General features: G+C 44.1%; 1 protein-coding gene across 2 annotated transcripts in view; it reads left to right on the top strand.

Moving 5' to 3' along the window:
• The window catches only part of DIAPH1 (diaphanous related formin 1), a 676,165-nt gene that overhangs the window by 240,438 nt on the left and 418,403 nt on the right, over positions 1 to 17,324 (top strand). For both annotated transcript variants that reach the window (XM_030213536.1, XM_030213537.1), the window contains 2 exons: positions 2,331 to 2,439; positions 16,259 to 16,369. In XM_030213536.1, the coding sequence (XP_030069396.1) occupies positions 2,331 to 2,439; positions 16,259 to 16,369 (220 nt within the window). The remainder of the gene's footprint in view (positions 1 to 2,330; positions 2,440 to 16,258; positions 16,370 to 17,324) is intronic.

Here is a 17,324-nt window from a genome sequence, read left to right as displayed (position 1 = left end):
GTCCATAGACTACTCAAAGCCACTTTCCGAGATGGCACAGGCTGTTTGTGGGTACTATTGCATCGATGTTAAAAGATTGAGGAGAGGATCCCCGAGCAGCTCCAAACACTCACGTCTGCCTCTCCTCACCGCATCACGTGATCCCCTCGATCTTCCTCTTTAAAACATAATTGTCGCTTTTGTGGCAAATTCAAGCCTCGGACATTCAAAGATAAACAAAACAAAAAAACTAAGGGATGTGTCACACTAGCATGGAATAGCTAAGACATGCTAGAGCACAGGCCAGAAAATTAAAAAATAAAGGAGAGCCCCTATTCCGAATCCTTTCTCATCCCTGCCTCTCCTCCGATTTCCCTGCGTATGCCTTGTAGCACTATAGAAGTGTTAAGTAGTAGTAGTAGTTCCCCACCTGCCATTACTATCATACTAATAGACCTCACCAAATATAGAATAAGGGATCATAAATTAGAAATAAAAATATTTAGACAAAAAAAACAAAAACAGAAATGCATTTTCTTGTCTACAGAGCCCCCTTCCTGACTTCTCCCACACCATTCCCAGCAACTTCCTCCCTCCACCCTTCTGCCCTTTCCCTCATGGTCTAGCATTTCTCCCTCTCTTCCCTCACTCCCATTGTCTGGCATCTCTCCTTCTGCTCCTGGATCTATCCCTTCCCTCTTTCTCCCTCTTCATCTCCTGTGTATCTCTTCTTCTCTCTCATCTCCCCCCTTGTCCAGCATCCCTCCTTATCTCCCATTGTCCAACATTTTTTTTCTCTCTCTCTCTCTCCCCGGGTCTAACATCTCTCCCTTTCTCTCCTCCACTGTCATGCCCAATATTCCTCTCTCTCCCCTCTCCATACAGTAGCTCTTCAATTCTTGCCTTTCTCCACCCCTTTGCTACATCTTTCCCTTCCTTCCCTCTACCCCCCATATCCAACAATTCTCCCTTTTTCACCGCTCTCCTCTCCCCCCCATTGTCCATCTCTCTCCCTCTCTCCCTCCCCCCCCCTTGTGACCCGGGCCCAACATCTCTTCCTCCCCTCCAACATCAAGCCAATTTTTCTCCCTCTCACCCCCCCATGCAGCATCTCTTATTCACTCTTGCTCCCCCCACCGTGTAGCATCTCTTATTCACTCTTGCTCCCCCCACCGTGTAGCATATCTTCTTCCCTCTCTCTCCTCCCCCCACCCGGTCTAGCATCTCTCCTTCCCTCTCTCGCCCCTCCCCGTGCAGCATCTCTCCTTCCCTCAGTGGGTCCCCAGCAGCGGCAGCGATTCATATATTCGATTCCTCCCCTCTTGCGACCTGCCCAGGCTGAGAAAACAGGCAGCTGCGGCAGTGGAGAGGCTTCTGGGTTAGCAGCAGGCAGCATATAGGAACTGCTGCCACTGCAGGGGCCCGGTGAAGCAAGAAGAGTTGTAGGGTGGGTGAGGTGAGGGAAGGATCGAAGAAGATGTGCTGCATGGGGCCCCATTGGAAGAGAGTGACTTAGGACAAAGGAAGCCCTGGGCGCTGTCAAGATGCACCTGCTGCTGGGTTGACCTAGGCCCATTCATAGCTATGCCCCTGTGTTATCTGTTCCTGGTGTGTCTGATTAATTTTGTGGCATAATTTAATGTTATGTTCAGGAAGAGGGTTTTGCACAAATATGTTATTGCAGAGTTGTTCCAGATTACCCCAAGAGTAATTTTGAGTTACTCTGGCTTTTGTGGTTAGCACATCAAAATATATGACTAAAGCATACTGCTTTATGAAGATCAGTTATAATTTTGTCATAATATAACTGTACAATTACAAGTATATTAAATTTTTTTCTCAAGAATTTTCAATACTGTTTTTCAGAGCTGCCATGTTAACACTTGTTATAAATGCACAAGGTCACACTTTTTTCCTTTGAACAGTAATGCGCATTATGAATTGAGAAGGTTCTAATAAATGTAGAAAAACTGTACAGTGAGATGTTTTTGAAGAGTTTTGCATAATAAAATAATCCCCAAATGTATCCTGTGTTTGTAGTGATCTCACTCCAAAGAAACTGTGAATTTCTAAGACATTTAAAACTTGATGTGTTTAGTTTTGCAAATACTTGCTCTGTCAACACTTAAAATTCCACTGGACAGTTTCAATTTTAAATCTCTAGTTAATGTTAATGTGAAAGAAGAAAGATAGCTAAGGTTCTTCCAAAACACACTAATGGAGAAATTATTGTTGTTCATAACTGAGTGTGTGTATTTATCTGGCTTAACTGTGAAATATTTTTGTGCATGGAGCCTACACACTTGTATTCTTTTTGGAATTCATAATTAATGAGTTACAATTATTTAAAGGAACGAACGTGTGCTGGAGGCATTGACTGAAAGGGCTGAACTTGATGAAATGGAACGCTTCAAACCACTGCTTGATGGACTGAAAAGTGGAACTTCTGTTGCACTGAAGGTATATTCAGCTTTTACATTAAAGGCTGGGGATTTTAAGAATTGTTAATTTGGGTGAGAGCATATTTGTGCTTAGTAAATTGTGTGAGGGGGCGGTTTTAAATTTTCATTTCTTTACCATGAACAAAAATCACAATACACAGTAACAGCAAACAACCCACAAGTGCCAGGCCCTTATCCCAAATTGGTTCTGTCCAGGTTAGCCATGTACAAGTCCATTGATTTCTGTAGAAGTTGAATCTATGGAGGAGATAACTCTTGTCCACCACAGTGCGCTCAAATTTATACATATTGCACAATAAGTTCCACCAGTGTTGGCAGTCCAAAGTTGAGTTTTTATTTCCAAGTTGCGACTTACTGATTTTATCACCAAGGATAGCAACAGAATCAATATGTGTGTTTGCGAGTCATCCAGTGAAGATGGAATGCATACCAACTATTTTATTTGTCAGGGTTTTTTAGTACCCACTATGGGTAATGTGATATATTTCTTGTATCCCCACTTAATAGTGGTTTAAAGCAGTTAACAAAAACTAAAATAAATAAAATAAATTTATAAAATCATAACATAAATTGTTTAAACAAATTGGTCTTTAGGTTTGTACAAAATTGAAAGTAACAAGAAAAGCTTTAAAGTTCAATCGGAAGTGAAAACCAAAAATGAGGAGCCTGAAAACAAAAGATAATTCCAGGATCTTATATTTAATACCTGAAAAAGAAAGGAGCAATAAATGAAATGGATCTCATGCTCTCAATACATCATGAACAAAAGGAAAAGAAATCAAGTTGAAAAAATATTGTGGGGACGAGACATCAAATCTTAAAAATTAAATAGACCAACTTAAATAGATACTAGAATGAACAGGAAGCTAGTGAAAGGAGGCGAGAGCTAAGGTAGAAAGAACTATCTGAGTTTTGAGACCCAGAATAAGTTTTGCAGCTGTATTCTGTAATAATTGTAATTTATGATGTAATTTCTCAGAAATGGATTAATAAAGGGCATTACAGTAGTCTAAATGACATAAAACACATGATTGACCCAGAATTGCAAAATGAGCCCCATCAAAAAATCGTTGAATATGAACTTTATAGAGACAGTGTGAGCTAAGGGGGTCTAACCGCAGTAGTGTTTTTAGCTCTCGGTAGAAATCAGCCGGCGGTAAACGCCAACATGCCCATAGGAATATAATGGGTGTCTCATTGTTAACTGCCACTGATTTCTACCGTGAGCTAAAAACGTTACTGCGGCTTAGTAAATGAACCCCTAAATGATCTATCTGTGCTTGTAATGAAAGAGATCAGGGATCGGTGCTGGGACCTCTGCTTTTTAACATATTCATAATGTTACATAATATTCTAGTGCCCGTTGCCATATGCCCCACTGAAAATCCATTCTGATCTTGATGAACCAGCTCCTCTTAGCAGGAGAGAATGCTTTAACCTTGTAAAACGTATTGGACACTTTAACAGACTCCTTGTAGTTCAGGTGCATCTCTAGCAAACAAAACACAAAAAAATCAAAACTATATCTGGATCATGTTTCTTAAAATACAGTGGTATTTTTCCTCTTCTTTATGGGATTGTTGACCATTTAATGATTATAAATGCAGTTTATCCAGCTTTAAGCAAAACTATACTAGATCTCACATGTAAAACGGGGAGGCTGATAGATAAAGTGGTAGTAAAAAAAAAGTATTCTATACCAGCACGCACATACTCGGACAAAATGTACAAGTAGTCCAGGACAAGCATTGTAATATCCAGAACAGTTATTGAATTCAAACTCAGTAACCTCCTCACCCATATTAACTATTGTGTCACAGGAGTGCATAGTAGAGAGCTGCACGGCTTCCGTCCCCGCGGGAATCCCGCGGAACCCGTGGGATTCCCGCAGGGACGGAGGCAGTTCCTGCGGGGATGGAAGCAGTTCTGCGGGGTTCCCGTGGGGACGGAGGCAGTTCCTGCGGGGTTCCCGCGGGGATGGAACCAGTTCTGTGGGCTTCCCGTGGAAGTGTAAGCTGCACCTGCACCAGCCTCTCATCTACCGAATACCAATTTATTTGAGTGCTGTCTCTTCCTCCTCTTCTTCCTTGCTTTAACAGCATAAATGTGGAAAGTCTTCCATTAAGGAGGTGGTAGAGTCACAAATGATGACGGAATTCAAAAAGGCATGGGATGAACACAGAGGATCTCTAATTAGAAAATGGAAGTTATATAAAAGCTAACCTTAAATGGCTGCATGTGTGTGGATATGTCAAGTGACACTTAGATGGCGACTCTGGCTGTGATGAACTAGAGCTGATACCTGGCAGACTTGTATGGTCTGTGTCTCATACATGGCAATCTGGTGTAGGATGGGCTGGAAAGGGCTTAGACAGCAACTTCAGTGGCTGGAATATAAGGACAGTGCTGGACAGACTTTTACGGTCTGTGTCCCACAAATGAGAACATGAATAGGCTGGAGTGGGCTTCGATGGCAACTCCAGCAGTTGGAACATAAGGATGGGGCCAGATAGACTCCTGTGGTCTTGTTCCAGAAACACGAAAGAAAGACCATAATCAAGTATATAATATCACACTCGTTGATTTAATGATGAATTGATCATGAGTGTGACTATTGGGCAGAGTGGATGGACCGTTCAGGTCTATTTTCTGTCACTTACTATGTTACTGTTAATCCTCTTTGCTCCCAGGCTGGTGCACAGACCTCAGCTCTGACACAGGCACGAGAATCAGATGTCACCTGACCTACTGGCGCGTGCATGTGGCGGCCTCTCAGCACACACTGCCAGTGAATCAGAGACAAATCTTACATGTGCGCACCAGAGTGTTCCAAGTTCCAACTTCCATTCCTTCCTTGCCTACAGTGCTGTGGCTCAAATCCAGAAAGGGAGCTGACTGGAACTTTCTTTTATGTACTATTAAATTCTTACGGGGATGGGTGGGGATGGGTTAAATTCTTGCGGGGACGGGTGGGGACGGGTTGGGATGGTTTTAATTTTTGCGGGGATGGGTGGGGACGGGTAAGATTCCAGCGGGGATGGGTGGGGATGGGTAAGATTCCAGCAGGGACGGGCGGGGATGGGTAGGATTTCTGTCCCCGTGCAACTCTCTAGTGCATAGCTACTCAGAGGAACCCGATAGATGTTAACTTATCTCCTCCCCTCTCTTTCTCTCCCTCCTTTCTTTTTTCTTTCTCTCTCCTGTGACCTTGTCCACTGTACTTTGTACTATTGTTTGCTTATTAATTATTGTACGCCACATTGAGCCTGCCCATGAGCGGGAATATTGTGGGATATAAATGTCATAAATAAATAAAAAAATGTATTTCCCCTATGTCACAGCTGAGCTGATCCCACTTTAGAATTACATTTAACAATGATACTTCCAGCTACCCACACAGTCCTAATTCAGCACACCATGGGCAATATTATTGGCCAGGGGTGAGACAAGAATTCACTCCCATACTAACATGAGGACTGATGCGAACTACAAGTTTAATGACAGCAGTCTAGTAGCAATATAATTTTGAGTCACACAGCTTTGCTGACTGCCAGCACTGTAGTTAATCAAAATCTCTCTCAGACCATTCAATAATGCATGCAACCCTGATTCAACAATATTCATACCACTCCAACGTTGCCACACTCACACCAGATGAAAGTGACATCCATGACATTAGCAACAAGTAAACAATATCCAAAAAAAACCACTAGCCAATCCGGCCGAGCCCAGCAGCCTATACTGGCACAATCTGTGTCATTGAACTGCATCCATCTTGTGTGCTTCCATTATTTGTCAAAACAGTAACCATCTGAGAAGTCAAATTAAGGCAGGTTGCAAAACTTTAGTCTATAATAAGTCAAACCCACAGCTGGTGAACTAATGTCACTCTAAAGTACATAAATCAGAACAAAATCTTTTCCTAGTGGTGCAGGTAAAACTTCTTTCATTTCTGAACAATGCACTCATTGGGAACTTTTCACCCCAAATCTTTTCTGGGAGCCCACCATGGGGGGTACATAGGTAATATCACAGGGCTAGTATCCCTTAATTGAAAAGTAAGCCTTAATCGGTATCAGTCCTTCGCCAAGTAAAATGTAATTATCTGAGGACAAGCAGGCTAGGCTGTATTATACTCACAAGTGGGTCGGCGATCCACACCAGCCTGGGAGCCAGTATTTCACATAGCAATAAGTTTGCTAGAGTCTTCTTAGTGCGCTGTGCGTTGAACTGCGCATGCGCTTAGTGTCTTCCTGCCCACTGCACGGTTGTGCTCCTCAGTTCTTTTTCTTCCGTATGAGGAGCAACAGTGTTCTTCTGTGGCTCCTCTGTCTGCCCGGGAAAGAGCATTGACTGTTTTTTTGGTAATTTTCTGAGTGTTTCTTCGGATTTCTACTTCAGTTTTTTTTTTTTTTTCATAAAAAAAAAAAAAAGCTTAGTTTTATTTTTGCCCCAGTGAATTTTCCTTTCTTTTTCGTTGCGGCCGTATTTAGGCTACTTGGCCAGGTTCCTCCTTTTGTGCCCTTTTTTATGTTTAATTTCTTTATTAATTTTTCATATTACAAAGACATAAATCTTTGACGGATATACCAATATTACATAAGCCTACTATGTTTCAAAACACAAAGAAATCATATTTATACAAGAAAAAATATTGGATCTTTATAGTCCACAAAAATGGGGGATCCAAGGTTTCAACACTGGAAGTTGAATTTTTAACAACAAAATTATAACAAGGAAATATGAGTAGGCGGTTATCCTATATCTTTAGTCCAACTAATTCTATCGGTCAGTCTTCTTGGTATCTTGCATATCCAAAAAGGCACACAACTGTTCTGGCTCATAGAATATATATCTATTTTCTTTAAAAGTAATCAAACACTTGCAGGGAAATCTCAGCTGAAAGGAAGCACTAATCAGCAGAGTTCTTTGTCTCATTTCCAAAAATTTCTTCGTTCTATATTGTGTCCAGCAGGAGATATCGGGAAAGATTAGTACTTTACTTCCCAGAAATTCAGGTTTAATATTTTTGAAGTATAAACGGAGCATCGCTTCTTTATCTTGCAAAAACACAAATGTAACAATTACAGTTGCTCGTGTTTTAATTTCTTCTGTAGTTTGCTCTAAAAAAACCTGACAAATCCAAGGTCTCAGAAGAAACCTCTCGTTGGTCCAATACTCCTTGTGGAGAGGTCAACTGTGACTTCTTTTTAACTCCTAGGTAATATATTTTTTGTAATGGAGGAAGAGATTGTTCTGGATATTTGAATATTTCTTTCAGGAATTTATTAAACATTTCTCTAGCAGACATATAATTTGTCTGAGGAAAATTTAACATCCGGATATTTAAATTCCTCACTGAGTTCTCCAAGTTTTCAATTTTTCTATTATATAACATTCGATCTCCTACCATCTGTGATTGTTGCTCCTTTATTTTAGCCAAATCTCCTTCCAAAGTTACATGTTTAGAGGAAATAATTTCAAATTTATCTTTTATTTCTTTACTTGCGTTGTAAAGTTCAAAGAGGCAGAAATAAACACAGTACAAACCTTATGCATTGCCTCAAGCGCTGACCATATAGATTCCAGAGTTACCTCTTGGGGTTTCACCAAAGGTTGTATTTTCATGGCTTGCAATGAAGTTTCCTCACCAGAGTCAGCATTCTGGCTCCCCTCCATTGATGTTTCTCTTCCCGCCACGCTTGGTGATCTTTCCCCCACCTCTTCGATAGCAGCTGACGCCATTTCCCTCGACGGGGTCTGCCGCCCCTTCGAGTTATTGCTTTCCGCACTCGGAACTCTGACACCGTCGGGTTGTGGCGGTGGGGGAGTAGTTGGGCCTAATGGGCTGAGCGAAGTCTCGCCCTCCAAGCCAGGACTCTTCCCGGTCGCGGCTAAGGATTCGCCCGTCGGTGTGGACACCATGTACGCTGCGATGGAAAGTTGACCAGCAGAGACATGTTGTTGCCTTGGGAGGGGAAGTCCCTTTGGTTTACCTTTTCTCTTAGGCATTTCAGCAGGTAATAAGTAATTTAGTTAGTATAAGAAGAGAGCGTTCCATCCATGCGTCCTACCCGATCGCCATCTTGGATCCCACTTTTTTTGTGCCCTTTTTTTCTCAGCACAATCGAGACCTTTGATTTAGCTGGTTCTGTCTTCCCTTCCATGTCATCGAAAACACCCAGCAGCTTCAAGCGTTATACTCTGTGCAACTGGGCCATTTCAGGCACAGATATTTATTTATTTATTTTTATTTTTGTTACATTTGTACCCCGCGCTTTCTCACTCATGGCAGGCTCAATGCGGCTTACATGGAGCAATGGAGGCTAAGTGACTTGCCCAGAGTCACAAGGAGCTGCCTGTGCCGGGAATCGAACTCACTTCCTCAGTTCCCCAGGACCAAAGTCCACCACCCTAACCGCTAGGCCACTAACCCATTCCTGGTGTATCCAGTGCCTTGAAGAAAAGGACTCAATTGGCTTGAGAAGCCCACAGAGAAAATCTTTTTGGTGCTCTGTCCGGGCCATCGAGGGACGCATCAACGGGAGTGGAGGTAGGCATGGGAGAGGCCACAACACGCTGGGAGTAGTGCGGCATCGAATTGGTCTCCTGCTATACTGGCCCCCCCGGGACCGTCCATCGTCTGACCCGACCCCGAGGCAACGTGGGGATTCAACGTCATTCTCGGCACCGAGGAGTGTCGGTGAGATGCATTGGGTGAAGGCTAAAAAGGACCGACACTGTTCTCCTTCGACGCTCCGGGGCGCTGAGGGATTCTGAGCCAGGAGGATCGCTCCCCCTCCATATAGAAGGTGCCGATGCATCGGCCACTCAGCAGTCCGGTTCGTACTCCCGAGGTTCAGGCGACTCTGCCACTGGCCCTGCAGCCTTCTCTCGATGAGCGTATACGGGCCTTGTGGCCAGAGCTCCTGGAAGGACTGTTGCACCAATCTGTTTCAGCGTTGGGGTGCTTGCGCCCACTGTGCAATCTGCTGCAGCTGTGTCTGCTCCTCCACCCGCGATGGGTCTCCCGAGCTCGGTTACACTTGTGGCTCTGGTATCGGCGGCCACCCAGGTCTACTCCCCATTGACGTCGATGGAGGAAGCGTCACTGCAGTCCATGTAGGGGTTGGCCCCTCAGCATCACCATCGAGACGGGTTTGGTCTTGGAGGTCACTGAGGGAAGTGCTTTCTGACACCGAGGAAGAGCGCTCGTAGGAGTCAGAGGAAGATCCCAGGTACTTCTCAGATGAGTCCTTTGGGATTCCCTCTGAACCTTCTCCACCTGAAAGGAGACTGTTTCCTCCAGAGAGCCTCTCCTTCTCCTCTTTTGTACGGAAAATGGCCCAGGCCATTCCATTCCCCGTAGATGTAGAGGATGAGCCCAGGGCTGAGATGCTTGAGGTCCTGGACTACACCTCTCCACCTAAAGAGGCAGTAACAGCTCCTTTGCATAAGGTACTCAGGGAAGTTCTTATGCGAAACTGGGCATTCCCTTTGTCTGGTCCCGTGATCCCTAAGAAGATGGATCCACGGTGAACCTGGGTTGATGAGGTCTCAGTTACCCCATAACTCCATGGTAGTGGACTCCACTCTCAAAAGGGCCAAGAGTACTAGACTATGCTTCGGCACCCCCAGGCAGAGAAGCTAGGACCTTGGACTCTTTTGGAAGGAAGATGTAACAGGCTTCTTTGCTTGATGCCCATATCCAGTCATACCAGCTCTTCATGAGCATTTACTTGCGGAGCTCGGTGCGGCAGCTGTCTAGTTTGGTCGATGCCCTCCCTCTAGAGCAGGCTGAGCCTTTAAGGCAGGCAGCAGAAGGTGTGTCATAAATTCCTGGCCAGGGGCACATATGACACCTTTGATGTAGCATCCAGGATCTCTGCTCAAGGTATAACAATAAGCAGATTCTCATGGCTTTGTGTTTCTGACCTGGACCACTCGGTCCAGCAGAGAATAGCAGATGTTCCTTGCCGGGGGATAATCTTTTCGGAGAGAAGGTGGAAGATCTGGTTGACCAGATCAAGAAGCACACAGATGCTATGGCTTCTGTCTCCCGCCGGGCGCATTCTGCTACCACTTCCTCAACTAGGTTTTTTGTTGGACCATGGAGTGCCCCCTATTCCAGGCATAGGTACACTCTGGCGTCTCGCCAGCCTATTCAGGCTCAGCCCCGGTTTGCTCATTTCCGTCAACAGCGTTCACCCAAGGCCCCTACTGCTCCCCAGTAAAAGCAAAGGACGGGCTTTTGACTGGCTCCAGAAAAGCATAGCCAAACTAAAAGTGTCTGTACCGGATGACTTGCCGGTTGGGGGAAGGTTAAAGTTTTTTCATCTAAGGTGTCCTCTTGTAACCTCCGACCGGTGGGTTCTTCAAATAGTCCGGTTAGGGTACACCCTCAATCTGGAATCCAAACCTCCAAATTGCCCACTGGGAGTACATTCATACAGCTCCCAGCGCAGGCAGGTACTTGCAGAGGAACTCTCCACCCTTCTAAAAGCCCATGCGGTTGAACCCGTTCCACCAGGGAAAGAAGGGCTGGGATTCTATTCCAGGTACTTCCTTGTGCAGAAGAAAACAGGGGGGGATGTGTCCCATCCTAGCCCTAAGGACCCTTAACACATTCCTGGTACAAGAAAAGTTCAGGATGGTTTCCCTGGGTACCCTTCCCATGATTTAGGAAAACGATTGGCTATGCTCTCTGGACTTGAAGGATGACTATATGCACATCCCAATACTTCCAGCTCACAGGAAGCATCTTCGGTTTCGGCTGGGAACGCAGCACTTTCAGTACCGCGTACTGCCTTTTGGCCTAGCGTCAGTTCCCAGAGCATTCACAAAATGCCTAGCAGTGGTGGCAGCATCGCTACGCAGACTGGGAGTGCATGTGTTCCCTTATCTCGATGATTGGCTGGTGAAGAGCACCTTGGAGGACGGTGCTCGGGAGTCGATGCGGATGACTATTCAGGTGCTGGAACTACTAGGGTTTGTAATAAATTACACCAAGTCCCATCTCACTCCTGTTCAAAAATTGGAGTTCATTGGAGTACTGCTGGACCCGAGAACAGTTTGGGCCTATCTCCCCGATGCACAGGCAGACATCGTTCTGACCCTGGTACGCCGTGCCCCCTCTTTACCCATCTTCAAATCAATGCTCAAAGCCCACCTCTTCAATGTCGCCTTCGGCACCTAATCAGGAAAACTTAACTACCCCAACTTGACATTTCGTCCTTTAGATTGTAAGCTCTTCCGAGCAGGGACCGTCCTTAATTGTTAATTTGTACAGCGCTGCGTAACCCTATTAGCGCTCTAGAAATGTTAAGTAGTAGTAGTAGTGTCCACGGTTCGAGTGTCTCAGTAAGTCATAGCTCGGCAGATGTTGAGACTCTTGGGGTACATGGCCTCCACAGTTCGTGTTACACCTGTGGCACATCTACATACGAGATCTGCTCAGTGGACCCTAGTTCCTCAGTGGTATAAAGCTGTAGGGAATCTAGAAGATGTCATCCAACTGTCCACCACTTTTGGAACTTTCTTCAGTGGTGGACAATCGATCCAGTTTGACCATGGGATGACCATTCCAAATTCCACAGCCACAGAAAGTGCTGATGACGGATGCATCTCTCCTGGGATGGGGGGGGGGGGGCTCATGTAGATGGGCTTCACACCCAGGGAGCCTGCTCCCCCAAGGAAACAGGTCTTCAGATCAACTTCCTGGAGCTCCGAGCGATCTGGAACGCTCAAGTCTTTCAGAGCTCATATGCCCAACCGAATTATCTTAATTCAAACAGACAATCATGTTGCGATGTACTACACCAACAAGCAGGGGGCACCGGATCTCGCCCTCTGTGTCAGAAAGCCATCTAGATGTGGCCATCATGCCATGTTTCTCCAAGCCACTTATCTGGTGGTGTAAATAATAGTCTGGCTGACAGGGTGAGCAGAGTAAATCAACCTCACGAGTCGTCACTCAATATGGGTGTTGCTCACAAGATCTTCTGAGCGTGGGGCACCCCCTCGGTGGATCTTTTTGCCACTCCAATCAATCACAAGGTCCCTCAGTTCTGTTCCAGGCTTCAGGCCCATGACAGACTAGTGTCAGATGCCTTTCTCCTACATTGGAGAACAGACCTTCTATATATGTACCCTCCCATACCTCTGGTGCTAAAGACTTTGCTGAAACTCAAGACCGCGGAACCATGATCCTGATTGTGCCCTACTGGCCTCTTCAGATTTGGTTCCCTCTTCATCTGGAATTGTGCTCCGAAGAACCATGGAGATTGGAGTGTTTTGTGGCCCTCGTCACCCAAAACGAGGGGTCACTTCTACATCCCAGCCTCCAGTCTCTGGCTCTCAAGGCCTGGATGTTGAGAGCCTAGAATTCGCTTCCTTGGGACTTTCAGAGGGTGTCTCCCAGGTCTTGCTTCCAGGAAAGATTCTGCTAAGAGGTGTTACTCTTTCAAATGGAGGAGGTTTGTCGTCTGGTGTGACAGCAAGGCCGTAGATCCTCTTTCTTGTTTTACACAGACCCTGCTTGAATATCTTCTACACTTGTCAGAGTCTGGTCTCAAGACCAACTCCGTAAGGGTTCACCTCAGGGCAATTAGTGCGTATCATCAACGTGTAGAAGGTAAGCCTATCTCTGGACAGCCTTTAGTTGTTTGCTTTATGAGAGGTTTGTTTTTGTCAAAGCCCCCTGTCAGACCTCTGCCAGTGTCATGGGATCTCAACATCGTTCTTACCCAGGGGAGAGCGGAGAAATGCTGGACATGGATGGAGGAGAGAAGAGAGAGAATTATTGCTGGATGTGGATACAGGAGAGGGAAGAGAGAGGAGAAATGCTGGACATGGATGGAGGGGAGGAAAGAGAAATGAAGAAGATGCACATTGATGGAGATGATGGAAAGGAAAGAGAGTAGAAAAACTGCACATGGATGGAGAAAATAGGCACAAGCTGGATCCACATTATACCTCCTCCAGTCAATTCCACGGAGAATCCAGCTTTTACTTATGAATGTAGGGCAAGAAATAAAGAAAGGAGGAAAGTAAAGAAATACATGGAAAGAAAGTCCTGGAAAGACTGGAAACAATTACAAAGAAAATACAAATACACCATCAGACAAACTAAAAGAACATATTACAAAACCAAAATAGGACCAAACTACAAGGATACGCACAAACTCTTCTTACTCGTAAACAAACTACTAAATACTACACCGATTGCTTCTAATAATATGGACACTCCATCTACAACCAATCTTGCGAACTACTTTAAGGAAAAAATTATAAAGCTCCGACTCATGATACCTACCAACACAACTGATTGCACAAACCTCCTCAAATGTCTAGACCTAATACCTGGGGAATACCCAGCAGATCGATCATGGACCAACTTTGACAAGCTCTCGTTCGACGACATCTCACAATCGCTCGGCAGGTACGCCAGTTTGCAATGCAAATTAGACATCTGCCTACTAGCCTAATTAGATCTGCCCCTAAACTATTCAAAACAGACCTCACGAAACACACAAACTGCAGGCTTCAAAATGGTCTCTTCCCCACGGATAAAGGAAACATCTTACTTACTCCTCTACCTAAAGATACTAAGAAAAACCACAATGGACTTAACCAATTATCGCCCAGTAGCATCTATCCCGCTCATAACCAAACTCATGGAGGGCATAGTGACGAAACAACTCACTCCACACCTAGATAAACACTGAATTCTACACGAGTCCCAATCAGGATTTCGGTCGAATCACAGCACCGAAACTGTTCTAGTGTCTGCAATGAACTCATTCAAACAAGCGATTGCAACTGGCAACAATATACTCATCCTACAATTCGACATGTCCAGTGCCTTCGACATGGTCAATCATGGAATACTATTACATATACTAGAATACTTTGGAATAGGAGGTACAGTTCTCAAATGGTTCAGAGGATTCCTGACCACAAGATCATACCAAGTAACAACGAACACGGACATATCAACCCCATGGATACCTGAATGTGGAGTCCCCCAAGGATCCCCCCTCTCACCAACCCTCTTTAACCTAATGATGATACCTGTAGCCAAATTACTAGCCAATCAAAACCTCAACCCTTACATATATGCAGACGATGTCACGATTTATATCCCGTTTAAACACGATCTAAATGAAATCACCAACGAGATCAACCAAAGCCTCCAAATCATGCACTCCTGGGCGGATGCATTCCAGCTAAAACTTAACGCAGAAAAAACAGTCTTGTACTCACCTCACAACATAACACAAACAACTTCACCGCCATAACCACACCATACTGTTCTCTTCCCGTCTCACAAAATCTGAAAATTCTCGGAGTTACCATTGATTAAAACCTCACACTCGATGCCCACGTGAAGAATACAACGAAAAAGATGTTCCACTTCATGTGGAAACTCAAAAGAGTAAAACCTTTCTTCCCGAGATACATCTTCCGTACCCTGGTACAGTCAATGGTACTGAGTCACCTGGACTACTGCAAAGCACTGTACGCTGGATGCAAAGAACAGACTATCAAAAAACTCCAAACAGCCCAAAATACTGCCGCCAGACTCATATTTGGAAAAACTAAATATGAAAGTGCAAAACCCCTAAAAGAGAAACTTCACTGGCTCCCAATCAAAGAACGCATTACGTTCAAGATCTACACGATTGTTCACAAAATCATCCACGCAGACGCCCCAACCTATATGCTAAACCTCGTGGACCTGCCTCCCACAAATACCAAAAGATCATCCCGCAAATTTCTGAATGTACACGTCCCTAGCTGTAAAGGACTAAAATACAAGCTGATGCATGCAACTACCTTCTCTTACATGAGCACGCAGTTGTGGAATGCATTACCTATTATCTTGAAAACTGTTGACGAAATAACCAACTTTCGTAACTCTTTGAAGACACATCTCTTCAACAAGGCCTACAAAGAGAACCCATAACCTTACTAAATCACCTCGCCAACCCACCCAGTTAGGAAAGTCTACTTTCTATACCTATCTGCCTAATTCTTTTCTTCTTTCCCTTGTTTAATATTTTTACATCACTAATTGTATCTGACGTCCTGGAATGACAAAGCCATAACAGGACTCTGTAAGCCACATTGACCCTGCAAATAGGTGGGAAAATGTGGGATACAAATGCAGTAAATAAAGTTAAGAGAACAGATAGCAGCAGAATCAGAGACTGGGACCAACATAATCAGAAAAACAAAGCTGCTGGGCAACAAAGGTAGAAAAATCATTTTATTTTCATTTTATTGTTTGGAATATGTCAAATTTGAGAATTTACTTCTGCTGTCTTATTTTGCACTGGCTATACTGGAGCTGTAACAGCTTACAGAAATTATTTTTTTCTCCTATACTGGTATAATATTTTCAATGATGCCTGTTCATATGCACCATGGCTGGTATAAGGAGTGTGATTAATGTGGGTGTTGCTATCAGGGGCGGAGCCATAGCTGGTGACCCCACCCACAATGAGTACAGGTACCTTTTTTCCTACCAAAAAAACCCACTGTTTGTGTGTTAACTTTCCTTGCCATCTTCACGTGCCTGTAATTCTGTTTTGACTTAAGTTAGTGAATCCTGTGAAGTATATGGCTGCATTGTATGAATATTTTAAAATCTGTTATAGATTCTAGTCCGGATGTATTGTGGGCATGATAATTTATATTTAGTAAGGTTTGTTGAGAAGTAACTGTAATGGGATTGTGTATGCTTGATCTATATGTTGGAGGTGTATTAAGAGTGGATGTGAATGTAGTTAATTGAACAAGAGTTTATCTTCCAGGTGAGCTGTATGTTGTTGATCAATGCTCTGATATCACAAGCAGATGAGCTAGATTTCCGAATTCACATACGGAGTGAGCTGATGCGCTCTGGTCTGAGTCAAATCCTAAAAGTAAGTATCCAGTCTTCAACTTTAGATTGTTTGAGACTCTGTTAACTCTTAAAATTTATAATTTGAAACATTAATTACCATTATCAAAGTGTCTTCTCTATTTAATTTTGGATTTACTAAAATGCAGTACCACATTAGCCTGATTTATTATTAAGTAGATCCAGAGTTTGACAGCTAAGATTTAATGCTAGAAAATGAAGGGACATGCATTTGGGCTGCGGAAAACCAAAGGAGCAGAACAGTTCAAGGGGTATGTACTTTTGTGTATGAAAGAACAGGATTTAGGGGTGATGGTATCTAATGATCTTAAGATGGCCAAACACCTTGAAAAGGCAATGATAGGGGCATAGGGTGTATGTATGTGGGGGGGGGGGGGGGGGGGGGGGGGGGAGAGAGAGAGATGCTAGGCATTTAAATACCTCCATGGCATAAATACACAGGAGGCAGGTATCCATCAGTTGAAAGGAAGTTCTTGAATAAGGATGAAGCTGAAAGGGATTAGATTTAGGAATTAATATCAGGAAATTTGATTGTCTGCACATTTTGTCCATTAGATTGTAAGCTCCTTTGAGCAGGGACTGTCCTTCTTTGTTAAACTGTACAGCACTGCGTAACCCTAGTAGCGCTTTAGAAATGTCTAGTAGTAGTAGTAGAAATGATTTTTTTTTTTTACAGAAAGTGTGGTGAATGTACAGGATGGCTTCCCAGTGGAGGTAGTGGAAGCAGATTGTATCTGAATTCAAGAAAGCATAGTACAGGCACAGAGGATCTCTGAGAGAGGAAAATATTGTAGAGCTTATTAGTTAGTATGTAAGGGTAGTCTGGATAGGCCATATAGCATTGGTTCCCAAACCTAATCCTGGAGGCACCCCAGCCAGTCAGGTTTTCGGTACATCCATGATGAATATTCATGAGGAGATTTACGTGCAGTGGAGGCAGTGCATACAAGTCTTTC

This window comes from Microcaecilia unicolor, chromosome 8 (assembly GCF_901765095.1).
Source record: "Microcaecilia unicolor chromosome 8, aMicUni1.1, whole genome shotgun sequence".
NCBI classification, from domain to species: domain Eukaryota; kingdom Metazoa; phylum Chordata; class Amphibia; order Gymnophiona; family Siphonopidae; genus Microcaecilia; species Microcaecilia unicolor.
The sequence above is the reverse complement of the archived record's forward strand: the minus strand, read 5'-3'. Positions and strand labels throughout refer to the sequence as shown.